Source organism: Augochlora pura, chromosome 6, assembly GCF_028453695.1.
Source record: "Augochlora pura isolate Apur16 chromosome 6, APUR_v2.2.1, whole genome shotgun sequence".
Classification (NCBI taxonomy): Eukaryota; Metazoa; Arthropoda; class Insecta; order Hymenoptera; family Halictidae; genus Augochlora; species Augochlora pura.
Genome location: NC_135777.1, coordinates 14,229,991 through 14,245,056, shown reverse-complemented (window position 1 = coordinate 14,245,056; position 15,066 = coordinate 14,229,991). Strand labels below are relative to the sequence as shown.

General features: G+C 33.8%; 5 protein-coding genes across 11 annotated transcripts in view; 2 read left to right on the top strand and 3 right to left on the bottom strand.

Annotated features, from left to right (window-relative positions):
• Positions 1 to 8: 8 nt before the first annotated feature.
• Positions 9 to 2,555, bottom strand: Pdxk (pyridoxal kinase). Its single transcript, XM_078182979.1, has 7 exons — positions 2,311 to 2,555; positions 1,394 to 1,493; positions 1,149 to 1,292; positions 958 to 1,078; positions 745 to 887; positions 477 to 656; positions 9 to 395 (listed from the first exon to the last, which is right to left on the bottom strand). The coding sequence occupies exons 1-7, from the start codon at positions 2,386 to 2,388 to the stop codon at positions 286 to 288; spliced, it is 876 nt and encodes a 291-aa protein (XP_078039105.1). The 5' UTR covers positions 2,389 to 2,555; the 3' UTR covers positions 9 to 285.
• A 289-nt stretch (positions 2,556 to 2,844) lies between these two features.
• On the top strand, positions 2,845 to 7,794 carry LOC144471312 (uncharacterized). 2 transcript variants are annotated; one of them, XM_078183228.1, is made up of 5 exons: positions 2,845 to 3,140; positions 3,903 to 4,126; positions 4,599 to 4,881; positions 5,055 to 5,238; positions 5,305 to 7,794. In XM_078183228.1, the coding sequence occupies exons 1-5, from the start codon at positions 2,845 to 2,847 to the stop codon at positions 6,808 to 6,810; spliced, it is 2,493 nt and encodes an 830-aa protein (XP_078039354.1). In that variant the 3' UTR covers positions 6,811 to 7,794. The 2 variants fall into 2 exon arrangements, with proteins under 2 accessions (XP_078039354.1, XP_078039355.1); XM_078183229.1 differs by lacking the exons at positions 2,845 to 3,140; positions 3,903 to 4,126 and adding an exon at positions 4,370 to 4,387 and having other exon boundaries at positions 4,471 to 4,881.
• A 43-nt stretch (positions 7,795 to 7,837) lies between these two features.
• Positions 7,838 to 8,940, bottom strand: Atpsyndelta (ATP synthase, delta subunit). The gene is made up of 4 exons (XM_078183230.1): positions 8,816 to 8,940; positions 8,477 to 8,608; positions 8,193 to 8,390; positions 7,838 to 8,122 (listed from the first exon to the last, which is right to left on the bottom strand). The coding sequence occupies exons 2-4, from the start codon at positions 8,597 to 8,599 to the stop codon at positions 7,955 to 7,957; spliced, it is 489 nt and encodes a 162-aa protein (XP_078039356.1). The 5' UTR covers positions 8,600 to 8,608; positions 8,816 to 8,940; the 3' UTR covers positions 7,838 to 7,954.
• Positions 8,941 to 10,474: 1,534 nt separating this feature from the next.
• On the top strand, positions 10,475 to 12,767 carry LOC144470870 (uncharacterized). 3 transcript variants are annotated; one of them, XM_078182452.1, is made up of 5 exons: positions 10,475 to 11,179; positions 11,268 to 11,427; positions 11,510 to 11,960; positions 12,053 to 12,279; positions 12,337 to 12,767. In XM_078182452.1, the coding sequence occupies exons 1-5, from the start codon at positions 11,071 to 11,073 to the stop codon at positions 12,416 to 12,418; spliced, it is 1,029 nt and encodes a 342-aa protein (XP_078038578.1). In that variant the 5' UTR covers positions 10,475 to 11,070; the 3' UTR covers positions 12,419 to 12,767. The 3 variants fall into 3 exon arrangements, with proteins under 3 accessions (XP_078038578.1, XP_078038577.1, XP_078038576.1); XM_078182451.1 differs by having other exon boundaries at positions 11,247 to 11,427; positions 11,516 to 11,960; XM_078182450.1 differs by having other exon boundaries at positions 11,247 to 11,427.
• Positions 12,768 to 12,896: 129 nt separating this feature from the next.
• Positions 12,897 to 15,066, bottom strand: part of LOC144470868 (uncharacterized) — a 144,683-nt gene continuing 142,513 nt past the window's right edge. For all 4 annotated transcript variants that reach the window (XM_078182445.1, XM_078182449.1, XM_078182446.1 and 1 more), the window contains one exon: positions 12,897 to 15,008. In XM_078182445.1, the coding sequence (XP_078038571.1) occupies positions 14,973 to 15,008 (36 nt within the window). In that variant the 3' untranslated portion in view covers positions 12,897 to 14,972. The remainder of the gene's footprint in view (positions 15,009 to 15,066) is intronic.

Sequence of the window (15,066 nt, the reverse complement as noted above, 5' to 3'; positions counted from 1 at the left end):
TGTATATGTAATAACAAAGATAATCTTTTTATTTATAAAACAAATGTTACAATAAGATTCAATTAACCTCTTCAGGGATACTGCTACGTATGTATTCGTTTAGTTTTCTTAAAATTATGATTATTCTGGATGTAAAGAAAATGAGAATCAGTTGAAAAACTATTTAGTACAGAAACTCTCAACAATACCGAAAAAATCTCATCGAGTGAAATGAAATGGATGATAAATAAAAGAGAAATAATTAAGTAGATTGTTCCCTACAATAAAAATTCATCCCTGAAGAGGTTAAAGTGGTTTTGAAAGTAGATGTATCACAGGATTTTCAATACAATCCTTGCTTTGTATTAATCGTAATTCGATTTTTCTGGCAAACTGTGCGTCCTGATCGTGGCAGTCTAATGAATATTTATAAAAGTAATTATTAGACTTTTACATTTTTCTTTTCAAAAATTTTGATATTTTCAATAAAACGATACCTTGAGAATATTTGTAAGTCTTCAGCAAGACGTTGTGTAAAGAATTCACAGTCTTTTCAATAGCATCTTTTATATTGTCTTGCAAGTGCGTGTGTGCTAAAAACAGCGCAGCGAAAAGATCTCCTGATCCTGTAAAACTAGCTGGTATTTTTGGAATGTCGATCTGCATTACTTTATTATCTGAAATCAAACACAATCTGTTTGCAGGCATTCAATATAGATACGGAACTTTTATACGTTTTGAAGGTCACTTCTATTAATTTATTACCCTTCACCGTGCTGCATATTGCTGTCAATTTATTATCAATTTCTACCGATGAAACAGCTACTATTTTAGGGCCCATTTTATGTAACACATTTATAGCAGTTTGTATATCTCGAATGGTATTGGTCTTGATATCACTCAACCATCTAAAATTATTAACATTTTTACTACTGCTCTTGTTTTTGTTGTTATAAAATTATAATATGTTTAAAGTACTCTAATTCATATTGATTTGGTACTATGATATCTGCCAGTGGTACTATCTCTGTTTTATAAATTTCTTTTAGTTCTTCAGGAACATACATTTTTCCATTATCGCCCATTACAGGATCACAGACTTGAATAAAAAGATCCATAGATATTATGAATTGAATCTCAATTAAATTTCTATGTTATAATATACATACCATATATAAGATTAGGATTTTTCTGCTTTAATTGACGAACTACCCCTGCTATTCTTTTCAAGAATGGGACAGAGCCAACATATCCAGTTAGTAAATGACTGTAATCATCCAAATTGTTTTGTTCCAAACCAGACATCAGAACCTCTGAAAGATAACTACAAACGTTGTGAATGCTTGAAAGTAAATTGTTTATACAATATACTCTTTCTATACTTCATAATTAAATTTGAAATTATTGTTCTTACCCAAGTCTTTATCATCTAATATTTGACCTAGGAAAACCTTGTAACCAGTGTGATTAGATAGTTGAACAGAATTTATTGAGTCTACATCAAAACCTAGTAACTAAACAGAAGATAAGATAAAATTATTAACAGATTAATGCTTACAACGTATTTTACTTGAAAATAGTAATTTAATTTTCCTATTATTTAATAATGCAAAATATAATAATTCAAATTATTAATGAATATATGATACAGGAATATAATACAGGCTCGGGATGACTCTACATGTAAAGACAAGTTTAAAAAAAGAAGGCTGTACTTCTGAAAAGGATTTGTTATTTGATAAAGACAAACAATAAGAAATTAATCGACATTCTTTTAACGTCTATACATTAAAAGCTGCGTATACGGATATTACTAACACATGGAATGACGCTTAGCAAGACGTTATTAATAAATGTCGATGCCGTAATACTGCTGCGACGATTTAAACACTAGAAAAATTGCCGAAGTTTTTCATAAATGTATTCGAAACTGTTAAATTTTCGAAACTAAAATTTTGCATTTCGAATAATCTCTTCGTTTAAATTTCGTCTTTATCGGACATAGATTCCCTTCATAAGTTTATCCAAACGGAGTAATTATTTCTCGTTTAAAATACTCTAACATTTTCAAAAAGTAGAACAGGTGAGTTATGAACAGACGTGTTAGCCGATTCGAAATGATCTACTTTAAAAAATCACAAAACTGAATTTATTTAGATTTCATGTAACCTTATTACATACTAGATGTGCTTGAATAAAGATAAGATTATTTTCCTTAGAAACTTTTTCGTGATTTCAATAATTGTAAAACAAAAAATATGAATTCGGTCATTTGATCGGCATTGGTTGCTTTAGTAATAATTAAATTTATAATATGTACAATTTGCTTACCTGTAGCGGAAATATTGCACTTTTATTACCCACATAACCAGACACTACGTGACTTTGTATCGAAAGTATTCGTGGCATCGTTCTGGTGCAGATGTTGATCAATTGACTGATACTGTTACAGTATGCACTACCTAATCCACGTTAGAGAGTTGTTAATGGAGTGACGTGTACTAATCTCACGCTTCGCTTATGTATTAGAACTATCAGATCAGCTCTGTGCTCATAGTTTAGTGTTTACATTTCATATTGTGTAATAGATGGTTTTAGGCGGCTCTAAATTGAATAAATATAGACAACTGTGGCGTCTCTTATGGAGGAAATGTAAAGCTTAGTTCGGTCGGTATACGTACAGCGTCAATTGGGATAACTCTCAAATTGTTAGAACAAACTAAGTCTGGTTTGTGGCCTCTTATTATTAGCTATGTCGGTATTTTAGAGCACGTGACATGGAACCTCATATGGTGTCTAGTCTAGTATGATGCCTCATCTGTGGTACAATAATGTACCGATTGAGCATCACACGGAAATCATTGTATGGAAAGTTGGTGGCGAATCTACGTCATGTTGCCTCGTGATTTGTTTTGTGCAGGCAGAAAAAGTATGGCGACGTGGGAAGGCGAAAAATTTCAGGAATACGAGACCACTGACGATATTGAGGGAAACTTTGATAATATTCTCGTGACACATGATCTCCAAGATTGTCTCGACGATAGCTTAGATATAACTAATTTTGGCAGAGTTTACGAACAAGGCGCTGTGTTCGATTACGAGAAGTATTCTGACGATGATACTCCTATCGATGAAAGGATACCTAGTGACAACACCACGGAGTAAGATCACTTGATTTTCTTACATTTCGATTTCTACATTGGATTAAATAAATGCTTCTACTATGTATTGCCAACTACAAGTAGAAGAAATTAACTAAAGAACAGAAACGATTCACAAACTGTTTATTTAATGGCAAGCGGTAGTTTTTATCCCAACCTTATAAGGATATAACGCATTTTGACATTAGAACCCTAATTCTTGTTTTTATAAAATGTACACTTCAATCGACTTTGAAGTAAAAGTTTTTAGTACGTTACGAATATAATAATTCATCTCATTCACTTAAACAGAATTTGTGCAATACATATACAATTATGTTTTTTCCTCGAATTTGTATTAAGTATTAATTTTAGTACCATTTTCTTTGACAAAATATTTACGATTAATTTTATAATCTCAAAAGATTTTAATTATTGCTAAAGAAATTTTTATATTTTATTATATTAATATATTATTTTAGAAAAGATATTTCATTTGGTCTCTGTCATATGTTACCTTATACATAAAATATAATATACAAGCATAGTGTTGAAAGTTTATAAATTTAGCTTAAGATTAGTCAGGAACAACAATACACTCAGCCAGAAGTTAGTCACACCTGGTTCTTATATATTGTTTACATTGACAAAATTAATGTGTTTATATATATATGGAAACAGTGAATTTATAATTTACAAAACAAAACTAAAAACGACTAGATGTATGTACATGATATAAATGAATTTTATGTTAGTTATATATAACTAATTTTTTTGTTATAGGTCAATACATCATACAATTAGTCCTCATGAAATCCTTATGCGAATTCATTCTGGTCATGATGAGTTATTGTCAAATGAATCTGCCCACGAGATTATTACTATTGAGAGCAAGGTTTCGACTAACAGCCAAAAACATATTGGCCGATATACTTGTGAATACAAGGGTTGTACTAGAACATACAGCACAGTTGGGAATTTGAGAACTCACATGAAAACTCATAAAGGTAAGGCATTTATATTGATATTGCTTGATGGAGCTAAATGCATTTCATCATATAATACAATGCCTAAAGAAAGTGTTGAGTATATGTAGTATTAACATATAAACATCAAATTAAACTAGAACAACCACATTCTCTGTTTCTCTAAATAATCATTTCATTTACGCAATTAAAAATAACATTCTGTGCTATGCATGATGTGTTCACTTGTCTGGAATAACACATGTTTATCTATTTGTGCTACTCAAGAATGAAGGAAACAAGGTGAGTGTGTTCATTTTGCTCTTTCATTGAATAAGTATATATGGAATGTAATTGTGTTTTATGAAAGCTCTTTACATATATAGTATTACTCATTATGAAGTCATCACTGCTGGTATAAAGGGATCGCTTCGACCTGCATGGCTTTCAGATACTGCGAGCAATAGATAGTCCAGCAAACTTTTTATGTGGAGGGAATTCTCAAAACTTTCAGGCGAGTATCGATTTAAATGCGCAGAAGCAAGTTGCGGCAAGGCCTTTCTCACGTCGTACAGCCTAAAGATTCACACTAGAGTACACACTAAAGTAAAACCCTTTGAATGCAATCACAAAGGTTGCGAGAAAGCATTCAATACCCTTTACAGACTGAGAGCTCACCAAAGACTTCACAGTGGCAACACGTTTAACTGCGAAGAAACTGGATGCGTTAAATTCTTCACTACTCTAAGTGATCTCAAGAAACATATTCGTACTCATACTCAAGAAAGACCTTACAAGTATGTTATCTGATATACAATAGATGTATAATATCGCATCAGTAGTTCACTAAAAATTTCAGTTTTACTTAATCTATACTCGATATAACAACCAAATAAATTTGTATAAACGAATTCATACATTTTTATCATGCAATAATTAAGTAGAAGAATTAAATAATTCTTTATTTCAGGTGCCAAGAGAAGGGATGTGGTAAAGCTTTCACAGCGTCGCATCATTTAAAAACGCATGAAAGAACACATACAGGAGAACGGCCTTATGTGTGTACTTATGAAAGCTGTAAACGATCTTTCACCACACCTCATAGCTTAAAAAGTCATTTAAAAACACATAAAAGAATGAGTAATGATGAAGTGGTATGTATTGTGACTTTTAAAACAAAAAATTTAGCACCAGAATTTTGTCACATTATTTTGTTACAGAAACAAGAAGGAAATCAAGATGACAGCGGAAACCAAAGAAATAATGATCTATTAAAGTCAGATATCAACGTTGTAGAAGTAACTAATAAGAACTCAAGTGTGCCATCATACTCCCTTATTCCAATATCTTCTAGAAGTTCACAAAGCAACGAAAGCATCACTTACTTGTCCACAGAGAATGCGGACAATCATTCGACACCTACGGATGATATGATAGACATTTTAAGTCGGAAAGGACTTAATCAAGACCTCGATTACAATATCAACACTAAACAGTTGAATAGACCAAGTGAGACTGCAACAGTTACCATCCTGGCGTCAGAGAACATTATTATAAATAACTTTAACGAACATGAGATTGATAATTTTAATAACAACAAGAGCTACGACAAATTTAAGATGTTCACAGAAATAAATAATTCGAATTTATCACAAGAGCAAAGCCAACAATATACATCAGATACTACAACATTAGAGATAGAGAATAAAACAAACAACGTGAAAAATACGAATTCCATAAATTTGGAGCAAAAAATTATACAGGATGGTTTGCAGAACGCTATAGCTCATATATCAGAAGGAGCTGACTTTACCAGTGACGTTCAACAATGTGAAAACCAGCAAATCAGCGATGGATCAAATTTGGAGCCGGTTATCGACCGTAGCAATGCAACGTTATATAGTGGTAATTCTATTACTAGTCAAGTATCAAATATAATTACTTCTTCCAGCGATACACAACTGTTCGACAGTGGATTGGGTAATCTATCGTTTGTCAATGACACCTTAGAAACAGGAGCTACGAATAAAGAGGTTCAGACATTAAATACAAAAGGCGCTCATAACGTGCCATCGGAAGCCATTGAGTTAGCCATAGCGTCTGAAGAAGAAATACCCTCTCCTTGGACAGACGTTATGGCTTTAGCGACTCCGTCTACTTTAAGGACGCAATCCTGGTCGGAATTAAATGCATTTCCCACCGCAGTTCATTCACTAGTCGATTTAGTCGAACCAGAACCCTATCCGTTACAAGTAGAAAATCAACTGGAGCCATTGCAACGTTTGGAAAATGCAAATTTGTTAGAAAGTATCGCTACCAACACAAAAAACACTGGCCACAACGCGAAAATTGATAGGAAAGAAAATAGTACAAAGTTAGGAAAGAACAGGAACATTCTGCAGAAGATAGCAGCCGCAGCTAACATGTGCAAGTGTGTCGACTGCAAGTTTGATCATCTGCAATGTTGTCAGAATAGCTCGTGTAGCAAACCATCAGAAAGCAATAAAAAGAGTATGACCAAAGTAGTGGAGGATGTCGCAAGTGAACGTTTATGTAACAACGAGCTCGGTGATAGCAACAATTGTTGTGTTGTTATCTGTTTTAAAACATTACAACAATTGCAGAAAGTATTTACTCGCGATTGCTGTAAGAGCACCAGCGATATAACTTGTAGGGAAAAATTGTTACCGTCGTTAATGCAATGTCAATTGACAAGAAATCAATGAGACAAGGATGGATTATCGTGCAACTAGTCATGCCAAAAGAAACATATTTTTCGCATAATACATTCAGTGCCGGGATTTATTATTAATCGTGATTTACAAATTAGGTCGCTTAGCTTTAAACGCGATTTTTCTTTTTCTCTCATGAATGTTAACTTCGAGAAATGTTATCTAGGGCGAGAATCGAGAGTATAGGGTTGTATATACATACCTGAACCATATTTCAAGACTTTATTATTGTAGACGCAACATTTAGGAGTTATAATAGAATTTCTCGCGTGCCAAAATATATTTGTAAATTTTTTACTTAAAGAGTTCTAAGTCTTTGACACTGCTGTTGAATAGTTTATAAAAATGAAAAGTTTTGTTGCTGTAGTACACTGAACAAATCGAAACAAGTGTCCTTCGCCTGAAAAATCTACTGCAAAGTATATTATACAAATGTTATATCAAATTTGATACTTGAACATTTTATAGATTGGTACAACATGTTTTTAATGTACATAACATTTTTTATGTATGATTAACAATTATAAAAAGATTTAAAATTACAAATTTTTATAGTACATTGATATTTATTAACTTATACGCTTATATATATGTATATTATATAAGCAGCATCATTGATGTGTGTGTAGTGTACTAAATGTTTTAGTACTAATTTAAAGCAAGAGTTAAATACTTATTATGTTTTCTAGTGCACAATTTTTCAAAACCAATCAAAAACCATGCAATTGTTTAGATATTTAATTTCGGAAAAGCGTCGAGAAAAAATGTTAAATAATATTGAAACAATATCCTTTAAATATTTATAAAAACGAAATAAGCAATATAATCAATCAATTTTTTTGTGGCTGTTATACGTATGTACTTGTTAAATACAACAAAATCATTGTACCTAAATAGTTTTTAGAGAAAGTCAAATTTTATTGTTATTCGTTAAGTAATAGTTATCTAACATATAATAAATTATAATATAAAAAGATATGTACTGTTATTATTTCTGTGATGTAATTAATTTGTACATGGCTTAGTTATAAATTTTTATTATTACTACAGTTTTATACAATACCATGACAGAAGTTTGGTGAATATATGTCCTAAGATTTGATAACAGACAATATTTTTTATGTTAACGATGTAACGTTTATTGGGAAGCAGCTACCAAAGCTTCACCAACTTCAACTGCAATTTGTGCCTCAGCTTTATCCTTATCAGTTGATGCGGATGAGAGTTGTTGCTGAGCTTTACTAAGGATATCTCTGGCTGCCGAATTATCAAGATTTTCTACTGGATGAGCTTCTTCTGCTAAAATCTATAAAATAGACATGTACAATATCTGTTTCAATAACTTGAACTAGTAATGCATACAATGGGAGAAGTACCTGTACACTATTGTCTTCATTTATAGTAACAGTTCCAGAAGAAACAAAAATTTTTTTGGTTGCGCCACCCTCTTCAAATACTGTGACTACTCCAGGCTTTAGCACAGCTAATGTGGGAACGTGTTTTGGTAAAATACCAAATGAACCGGAGAAAGATGGTACATCAACCTGTTTGATTGCAGCTTGGTCGTAAAATACCTGCCACAGTCATATTGAAATTCTGTAGTATTATTCGAGAGTGATGTGATACCTATACACATTTATCGAGTTATATATAATGTTACCTGATTAGCTCCAGCAAATGTAAACTTCATTTCATTGCTGCTAGCAGGAGCATCGGCGTAAGTTCTGCTTTGACCGCGAACATACCTCAAATACGGACGCAAATTACGAGCAAGTGTGGCCATTTTAATGTTCTGTGATGAATAAAATTTTAAAATAATTTCACAGAAGTTACTATGACAAATAAAATTTAAGTCCGAGTGATAGATAGAACTGTTACATCACAAATCGACGTACATGCATAACCCATTATTTCTAGTTATGCATGTTAGAAATAGTATTACGCTTATGACTGATTATATGCTACTTTCCTTTCTTAATTTCAAGTTCAATGAACTTACCCTGTGTCCAATAGATTATGTCACACAACAATTAAATTATAGCGAATATCACAGATATAATATCGGTTCTTTGTACAGGTCAGAACAAGTCAGATGCGCCTAAGACGACTGCGCTTGTGTCATAGTCATAGATTATAAAAAGATTTCTATTTAATCAACAGGATGCGCCCTCTACTGATTTTTACAGGTGTTTTATATAAGTAAAGTGATTTTTATTGTACGAAGTCGGGAGAATGTACAAATTACAAGATAATAAAAAATTAATAATAATTCCACATTATTAGTATGAATTTTAATTCTCACATGATATCTATATGATCCAAATACAGACAAGACATAGGAAGAGATCATGTACTGTATGAGTTTTTATGTCACGAAAATATAAAATATGTACATAAATGCATAAATAATTTATAGTAAATTACCGACACTATTTGTAAACGTTTCTTCACAGAAGTGTTTGCTCTGTCAATGAATTTGTCTGTCAGTTTCATCATTTTGCCACTACGTGGAATGGCGCTATTCACAGATTTTGTAGAACAAATGATTTTTTTCGAAATTTGTATAATACTTCATGGAATAAGCGAACCAAATCATTCGAAGCATACATAAGAATTAGATAATTGTAAAAGATTATATTAGATATAAATAAACTCCTCGTAGATGATATTTTTTTAAGACTGTATAAGTTGAGGATTATTTTCTTTGTTTTTAACCATATTATTTATGTCATAATAATAAACATATCGTTTATTACATATATGTACGTATGCAGTAATATGCCTTACTTCTGCACACCTCCAGGCTGCAGATTGATATGTTAGGGAGGGTTAACATAGAAACTTTCTTTGCTTTGATTGGTTGGCAATTTATTAATGAGACAGTGCTGCCCTCGCAGTCAAAGAAAACGAGAGAAAACAGCGAGTAAGCAAAAGAGCATGAAATCACACCGCGAACGATGTAGTTTGTCTCACTTGCCATCAGAGACACGCAGCGCGAAATACGATTTTTAAAGAAACTTCAAATAATATAATTTGTTACCTCATAATATACTCGAAAATGTATTTGCTAAGTTTATTTTGCGTCTATTTACTATTTAAAAAATCCACTTTATCCCAACAGTACTTCGTAGCTATTAAACCCTATGTAATTATCGATTTCGAATTAGTTATAGAAAGATTGAAGTTTCTTCTGATCCACAACAGTTTGGAAATTGATAATTACATCGACTGCCTGAGGCTTATAACGTAGAGGTTGTTGTTGTTAAAGGGTCAGAACGAAACCAGAATTTGTTATCGCATCCTTTCTTGCAAGCTATTGTTAATAACTAACGCCTTAATAGATAAATTGACAAACCGTCGTCGGGATGAGTATTAATATTATTATAAAAACGTACTTTTACAAATTCTGTTTCTTATCTAAAAAAAAAACTCGTTCGAAATCCTTAATCAATCGTTAATTTGGTGGTACTTTTTCATCGTCATCGTTTTCATTTTCAACAATTGAAAACGGAATACTCCTGTGCATATTTATTTTTACAATACTTGCGCTGTACTAGATGCGCAATAAAATGGTGGGAATGTGTGAGCCAGCTTAGAGAGCACGAAAAGTGTGAGGAGTAGGACCCATTACTCTACACATGTGTGTAACACATGCGTACTCCTCATCGCATCGACGCCATTGAACAGATCTACTACAAGTGTCTGTGCATCAGCGTTAGAAGGGAAGGAGTAGTAACAGGTCGTTTTAGATTGTCACGTTAAAATTACAAAATACTGAAAAAATATTATTTTCATATCTAGAATATTTTAATGAAGTCTCTTATTACTATCCATGTCTTCAAAAATGCGTTAGAAATAAATAACTTATGTATAGAGAATTAATTGTATAGTTTTGAGTTTTTGAAGCTCAGCTCTGCCTTCCATACTGCAACAGGTTAGCATGTGTCGTCGCTGGTGGAACCCAATCAGCTTACTTCCCGCCATTTTCTGATCCATTCTCAGGCAAGGATGGACGCGTTGTTGTGATCGTTTTTTCTTTGTTATTGCACTCGTTCAGTGACACAAAGTGTGTATTTTAAATGGATTTTTGAGTAGCAATTGCATTCATCTCGTTTATGAAACGTGTAAAAGCATTGAACACCGATTCGGAGTTGAGAAGACGAATTGACATTTTACGTGTCATCGAAGCATACGTTTTGTGAGAACGAAAACAAGCACGTCTATTGCAAAGAATTTTTGGTTTATTCTGACAAAATGAACACACCAACGAGGAGAGATTTTCTTCGAAGGCCAGATGGAACTCGTCGAAGATCTTCTAGACAAGCTCTGGCAGTGATTCCTGTCAACAATTCGGTGTCGCCTGGTGCGTTCCTGACAAGTTTCCGTGCGGCCCACCTGTTTGTTTCTTTCAATTTCATCTCGTATTTCAGGAGAGACCGTTTCTACTGAAGTTAATGCAATGGACAACTTTTTAAACAGCCGACATGGCTCTGACTCCTGGAGTCCTGCACCTAGTCCGGATGAATTAGTGATACAGAAACGTGGGCGTCGTCGTAAGACTATAGTTTGGTCACCTGATCTTGATACATGCAAACGAAATAGTCTCTTCAAGTAAGCATGTTCAATTCAATGTATATCCTTTTATTATTATCAAAAAAATCATTGAAGGAAAGCTGAATTGAATCTATTCCAGTTTAAGTTCCAGGGACCGTACTCCTGTGAAAAGTCCGACCAAAGGAACTAGCATGATACTGAGAAGCACGCCCAGAAAAAGGCTTGTATTGGGCAACCCAAACGATTTAGAGTTTACAACACCAGAGAAAAAGAAAAAATCACAGCTCCTGTCAGCTAATAGTAATTTTCAGACACAATTTACTGGAAGCCTGGCAAGTGGTTTAAGAGGTCTCAGCCGTGATCAGTTAATAAGCATGATAATGGACGTGGTTGTCGCACAAGAAGAAAGTGGTTTGCCAGAAGGGGAAAAGCTACATAATATTCTCCTAAAAAAGATGCCAGCAGCGGATGTACAGCCACTAATTGATACTCTAAATAATTTGAAGCAAAATATTCATCTTAGTTTGGTAACATCCAAGCTCGAGGATTCTTCAAATAATTATATACATATTCATTTAGATGTATTTCAGGTGCTCTATATACTGCGTGATATTTTTCCAACTTGACAGTTTCATCATGTTTCATTTTATTCTGTTACTAATAATATTCTGATTTTGTACAGAAAGCTATTATAGATCAGGGAAAAAGACTGGTGGAGTCTCAGCACTGGATATCTGTGATACAGTACGTACATGCAGCATGGAATGTTACAAAGCAAATAGCAAAATGTGAGAATCAAATCGTTTGCGATTCGACTCATAAATGTTTTAAATATTTGACGCACTTTTGTCATCAAGCTTTGAAGAAAGGAAATTTCACTGAAGCCGCATTGGATATGTTTACTGACAGGTATTATTAGAAAATGATTATTGGCATAGAATAAGATCTACATAATATATTTTTTAGACTTGATGCGATGGTCGCCGATTGTGAGGATATAAAGAGTTGTCTACAATTAATAAGCCAAGCGAAAAATAATGAAACTTAAGTATTTTCTTCTGAAAAAGAGAAAGCACAAATGATACTTGAGTATTCTTTTATATCGTTACTATTAAGGACACAAGAGGCCATACGTATTACAAGTCTTAACATATTAGTTATATACATATATATTTGTAATATATACATATTTTAATTTTGATACACGCCTTGCGGAGACCTATGATTTTAACAGTCTCCACTGTTAAACTATTTTTTTTACTTAATATTTGTTTACATCCGCTTTGTCAAATACACTAATGATATTTGTTTGGAATGGTATTAACGTAGACGTAAGAGTGATTTAAACTTTTATGCTTAGCTCTTTTTATAATCTTGTGTACTGTTGATTAACATAATCGGACAAAAATGTGTCGCATTGAAAGCATACTATGTAATCCCAGTAAAATCTAATTTATTACGGACGCGCGTACTGTTAGTGCCTTATTTTATCGTTCCCGATGGACTTGTTCTCTCTTGTAATTTTTAATGATATTTATAATGAGATTTTAGTGTTTATTTTATATACCTCGATAGTATTTTTTCTAAGAAGTAACCGGGACGACTACTTACCCCGAGTATATCGGCTGCCCGCCTGTATTTTTTCACGACAATAAACGGTATTTTGTAATGATTTTGTTTCTATTAAAAACAATTTATTCGTCATAATATATCATGCATTCTTACATAATATATCCATTATTACTTCTGAAAGGCACATTCTTTATTTACGAGTAAGTGTCAGAAATGCTCTGAGCACTGGTGCATTCATTCATCTGTACATTCTTAAACAGTACAACAAGATGCGCTCAGAACCCGTCTGACAGTAAGTCATTCGAACCTGGCCTGGTTGATAAACACTGTCCAACAACTATTTTGACTTCTGCTAATCGATAGATCATTATTGCAGATCTCGGGATTATTTAAATATTTTTAAACGTTTATAATATTAGAAGAAATCTATTGTACAGTGTAGAACATGTATACAGTTTATACGGTAAAAGCACAAATAATTTGTGAAGTTAAAAATTTCTAAGAGTGATCCATCGATTACCGGAATACAGAAAATAGTGAAAATCTGCAGAACAGTGTAATAGTCAATTATACATTTCTAATCGCGGGTTTGATTCGTAATGAGGATCCCAGAGCGGTCCTAGGGATCCCGGATTGCTCGCATCATCCTCTTTTCGTTCTCTCTCGGGGTCCGAAGCGCCTGACCGGCAAGATTACATTCTACATCATTAAGAACATTTTCGAAATCCGAGATCGCCTCAGTCGGATTTGGAAAATTTCGCTGGTGACGAACAAACGTAACAATAATCTGCAACAATAATCTGACTTCATCTAAACGGAGCCATTTAGGTGAAACAAATCAAATGTTAAGTACGCGTTAAAATGAAAGGGAGTTGGGAAGGGGTAAGTCTCCACCAACTGTGGAGGATCATTCGAAAAGTTCTTCCATAAGGAAAAAGATCGATGGTACAGTGGCTCGAAGGCAGAAGCTTACACACAAAACGTCGGGATTAAAATGAAAACATAGCTGCTCGCTGTAATATTTCTCTTACAATTAATTTAACAGTACATCCCGTACGTTTGAATCATTTTTCATGCTGTAGGCGCGGGAGGAACTTTCCAAGTGATCTTCTCTCGGGACGTGTGTGACGCTTGACATTTAAGTGATTCATATTACATGTAAAACGCTTCGACTATGAGCTGAGGGAGTCGTCGACCTAAAAGCGCAATTGCCGAGAGGGAGAGGATAAGGGAAGAGTCGAAATTCATTTTTTTCTTTTGTACTGTTTCGTTGAAGGAACTGACTAAAGCGCGGGGTATGAAGACGAACGATTCTCGCGAAATTTTTAAGTCGAGTACATCTTTCTCTCAACACTAAAACTACCATTGTTCGTCAAATAACCGATGTCAGATTTTTTTATATTACAATTACTTAAATTCTAAATACGCTCTCGTGGGAAATTATTGAATAAATTTAATCTTGTTAGTTTTATAGGGCAGCGCTTACGGGTCAGCTTCAGTAGCTTTAGTGTCAATCACTTTATTCACTCCGAGACGCGATAAATTCACAGGAGGAATTACTTTTTTTTTTAACTAGAGCTGTGCGCGTGTTAATTTATACGAAGCGTTGTTCTTTTGTTCGATCGCGTACGAAGACGTATGTTCTCCGTGTGTCTTAATTGTTTACCGTTTAATTTCAGTTTTTGTCTTCGATTCTGTTCCTTGCCGTTGAAAACCGTGACTACTTTTATTGGTCGACGCCCTGACATCGCTTCAACGAGAATAACTTACGATAACCCCATGCTCCGGACTCATTAACCGGTTTTGTCTTAAAAAACATAAAAAAGAAATGAAACCTACAACGCGTCGAGGAGAGCGTCTCTGTGTTTCTGTTCTCGCTCGGCCCGTTACGGATGACAATGGGACGCGATTAAATAAGATAGAACGTTGGTAATGCGACGACGATGCAACTATGATACTTAACGAGATAAAGCTGCGAATCGAATACTGTGGTAATGATCAATCATCGGATTATCGCGGGCTGACAAAGCTCAGTCCACCTTTGCCGGCTGTACCCTTGGATACAACTGAAACACACAACAACGATTAATTTAATCTTCAATAAACATGTTGATTATTCAAACA

Bases quoted from the DNA above. Each gene is read 5' to 3' on its own strand.
- Pdxk (XM_078182979.1), bottom strand. From the start codon at position 2,388: ATGCCACGAATACTTTCGATACAAAGTCACGTAGTGTCTGGTTATGTG. The intron at 1,494-2,310 runs GTAAGCAAATTG...TCTTCTGTTTAG, and splicing joins GTGCAATATTTCCGCTACAG to TTACTAGGTTTTGATGTAGA. The intron at 657-744 runs GTAATAAATTAA...GTTTGATTTCAG, and splicing joins AATATGCAGCACGGTGAAGG to ATAATAAAGTAATGCAGATC.
- Atpsyndelta (XM_078183230.1), bottom strand. From the start codon at position 8,599: ATGGCCACACTTGCTCGTAATTTGCGTCCGTATTTGAGGTATGTTCGC. The intron at 8,391-8,476 runs GTAACATTATAT...TGACTGTGGCAG, and splicing joins CATTTGCTGGAGCTAATCAG to GTATTTTACGACCAAGCTGC. The intron at 8,123-8,192 runs GTACTTCTCCCA...TCTATTTTATAG, and splicing joins ATGAAGACAATAGTGTACAG to ATTTTAGCAGAAGAAGCTCA.
- LOC144471312 (XM_078183228.1), top strand. From the start codon at position 2,845: ATGGAAAGTTGGTGGCGAATCTACGTCATGTTGCCTCGTGATTTGTTT. The intron at 3,141-3,902 runs GTAAGATCACTT...TTTTTGTTATAG, and splicing joins CCTAGTGACAACACCACGGA to GTCAATACATCATACAATTA. The intron at 5,239-5,304 runs GTATGTATTGTG...ATTTTGTTACAG, and splicing joins GAATGAGTAATGATGAAGTG to AAACAAGAAGGAAATCAAGA.
- LOC144470870 (XM_078182450.1), top strand. From the start codon at position 11,071: ATGAACACACCAACGAGGAGAGATTTTCTTCGAAGGCCAGATGGAACT. The intron at 11,180-11,246 runs GTGCGTTCCTGA...CTCGTATTTCAG, and splicing joins CAACAATTCGGTGTCGCCTG to GAGAGACCGTTTCTACTGAA. The intron at 12,280-12,336 runs GTATTATTAGAA...TATATTTTTTAG, and splicing joins TTGGATATGTTTACTGACAG to ACTTGATGCGATGGTCGCCG.